Source organism: Monoraphidium neglectum, assembly GCF_000611645.1.
Source record: "Monoraphidium neglectum strain SAG 48.87 unplaced genomic scaffold scaffold00605, whole genome shotgun sequence".
NCBI lineage: Eukaryota > Viridiplantae > Chlorophyta > Chlorophyceae > Sphaeropleales > Selenastraceae > Monoraphidium > Monoraphidium neglectum.
The window spans coordinates 22,243-24,988 of NW_014013023.1; the positions used below are offsets into that span (position 1 = coordinate 22,243).

General features: G+C 70.0%; 1 protein-coding gene across 1 annotated transcript in view; it reads left to right on the forward strand.

Annotated features, from left to right (window-relative positions):
* The window catches only part of MNEG_4383 (hypothetical protein), a gene marked incomplete at both ends in the record, with an annotated part of 2,914 nt that extends 1,308 nt beyond the window's left edge, over nucleotides 1-1,606 (forward strand). Inside the window, one exon of the mRNA XM_014047143.1 lies at nucleotides 208-1,606. Within this exon, the coding sequence (XP_013902597.1) occupies nucleotides 208-1,606 (1,399 nt within the window). The remainder of the gene's footprint in view (nucleotides 1-207) is intronic.
* Between the last annotated feature and the right edge of the window lie 1,140 nt (nucleotides 1,607-2,746).

Consider the following 2,746-nt stretch of genomic DNA (forward strand, 5'->3'; position numbering starts at 1 on the left):
GCGGCGGCACGGGCGAGGGCTTCAGGTGCGGGAGGGGCAGCCCGCCGCGGGGCGTTTTAGCGGGCAGGGCCCGCCACTGGTCAGCCGAGTATTGCTGGCGCATGCATCGACTGCACACCGCTCGCTGGTGCCCGGGCCCCGCCGCGCACAGAACTTGTTCGGTGCGCCCCAAGCAAGCCCACGCCTCCGCCCCTGCGCCCACCCTAGGCTGCTGTTTGACGCGCGCGGCGAGCGCGACCTGCGGCCGCCCTGCGACGTGCGAGGCGGCGCCTCATCGCTCGTAGTCCTCGAGCTCTTGAACCCCGACGAGCCCCCGCCGGCCGAGCTCCGCCGCGCCGAGCGCGCGGCGATCGCGGCGGCGCGCCGAGCGCGCGGCGCGGCCAACGCGGCGGCGCTGCGGGCGCTGCTCGAGCGCCGCGGGGCACCGCACCTGGCGCCGTATGTCATCCTGGGCGACGCGTACTTGAACATGTTTGGGGCGGAGGAAATGGCGCAGCGCGTGCAGAGCGTGGAGGAGCAGCTGCCTGCTCTGCAGCTGCTGCACTCGCAGCTAATCGTGAACGAGCAGCCGGGGGCCAGGGCTGCCGCGGCAGGCGGCGACGCAGCGCTCGAGGCGGGTGAAGGGGGCCTTGATGTGGGGGGCGGCTTGGCAGAGGGTGTGCAGCAGCTGCAGCTGCTGCAACAGCAGCAGGAGCAACAGCAACAGCAACAGCAGCAGCAGGAGCAACAGCAGCAGGAGCAGCAGCAAGAGCTGCTAGCTTTGTTGGTGGACCATCACGTGGGCCTTCAGCAGCAGTTGGAGCAAACAGATGAGCGTGCGGAGCAGGTGCGCCTGGTGGCAACACTGATCCAGCAGCTGTCGCTGGCTTTGCAACTGTCAGAAGCGCAGCGGCAGCAGGAGCAGGCACAGATGCAGTTGGATGAGGAAGCGGCGGCGGCGGCGGCGGCGGCGGCAGACGCGGAGCGAGCGGCCGCAGCCGCAGGGGCGCACGCTGCGGAAGCCGCCGCGATTGGAGCCGGGCTCGCCGCGCCCGGCGGCGACGCGCCGGGCCCGACGGGCGCGCCGCACGTGCCGCAGCCGCTGCTGCTGCGCCGCGCGTACGCGCGGCCCGCCGCCGCGTTCCGCACCGACCGATTTGAGCCGACGGCCGGCGGCGACGGCCGGCCGCCCGGGCGCTTCGCGGGTGCTCTTGTCTGGGGCCCGGACAAGGCGAAGCGAATCACAGACCTTTTAGAGGGCCGCGGCAGCTGCTGCGAGGCGGGCGGCGCGGCGGCGGGCGGCCCAGGCGAGGCGTGCGGCGGCTGCGGCGCGGCGGCGCCGCCGCCGCGGCGCCGCGTGCTGATGTTCTGTTATGTGAACCGGCTCGAGCAGATTGGGGTGACGCCTGGGGCTGAGGAGTGGGTGGATTACACACTGGTGCCTCTGCTGGAGGTTGCGCCTGGGCAGAGTGTGCGGGACGCGTGGATGGGGTCGCTGCGGTGCGGAGGGTATGACGTTCTGGGGTCCGCCGAGGCCGCCCTTGCGGCCGAGGGCCCGGAGGCGCGACGGGCGCGGTGGGCGGGCGCCGTGCCGCGGGCGCTGTTTGAGCGCGGGTGGTATGTGTAGCCCCCGTTTGCGCGTGTGCGGATTGGCATCGGTGGGTGAAGAGGCGGGCCTGTTGTAATGGGATTTCTGCTCGGAGCGGATGGCCGCGCGGACTTGCGCCATGCGCGCTGCCAGGTGGGCAAGCAAGTCGCCTTCACCACAGGGTGCGGCAGGGCGCGAACATGCAGCAGTGCGTCGCAGCCAGTGTTCAATTGGTTGTCTAGTGTAATCACCACGGCTTGCACTGTCATCTAGCCGAGATTTGCTGCGCGCTCGATCGAGAAGCGCTGAAAGAGTCTGGATCATATCAGCGACACGACCTCCGCTTTGGACCCACAGTATAGCAGAGGTTAAATGCAGCTGTATACAAGGATTAATGGGGCCCTGGCCCGCGGGAGGCGGGCTGTGGCTGTAAGCCATCAGCAGCGCTACTCAAGGGTCATCCCAGCGGCCCTGAACATGCCCGGGATACCGACAAAAGTTGATATAGGTTCGGTAGTTGGCATCGATTCGGCGCCCGAGGTCGACACTGATAACTTGCGCTCCGTTCGGGTGCGCCCGCGCTGGGCTGCTGGGCTGTGCTGTGCGTGGGGGCGCGTGGTGGCTGCCTTAGGGGAGTGGCACCACACCACGCGAACGCGGCACGCCCGCAGCCGCCATCCCAGTGCAGACGCCATACCTGAGAGTCGCAGCAATTAGCTAGTTGGACGCCCGCCTGCGCCGCAGCTGCTGCGTTCTGCATGCCGGCCAGACCACCGCAATCCGTTCCGACCACACGGCCCCAGCCGTCAGAGGCCCCGACCACCCCTTTACTAACACCCACGCCCCACGCGCACGCTTCCTATGTGCAGGCCGTCAGCTACGTCAGCCGCCGCCGCCTGGATGACGCCGATTTTGACCCAGACGCGGTGGACGAGGAGGGGCTGCCGCTGGTGTACAATGAGCAGCGCATCGCAGCGTTCTGGAGCGGGCGCCCCGGGGAACTGGCGGGAAGGTGCGCGGGCTGCTCGGGACCCCACCGCCGGCACGGGGCGGGGCGACGATTTGGGCAAAGCTCGGCGGCGGCTCTCGTGAGCCCAGCGCGGACCGCACGCGGCTGCTTGCGCTGCGGTGGGCGCCCCCCCCTGCGAGAACACCCCTCGTACCTTCGGCCGGTGCGGC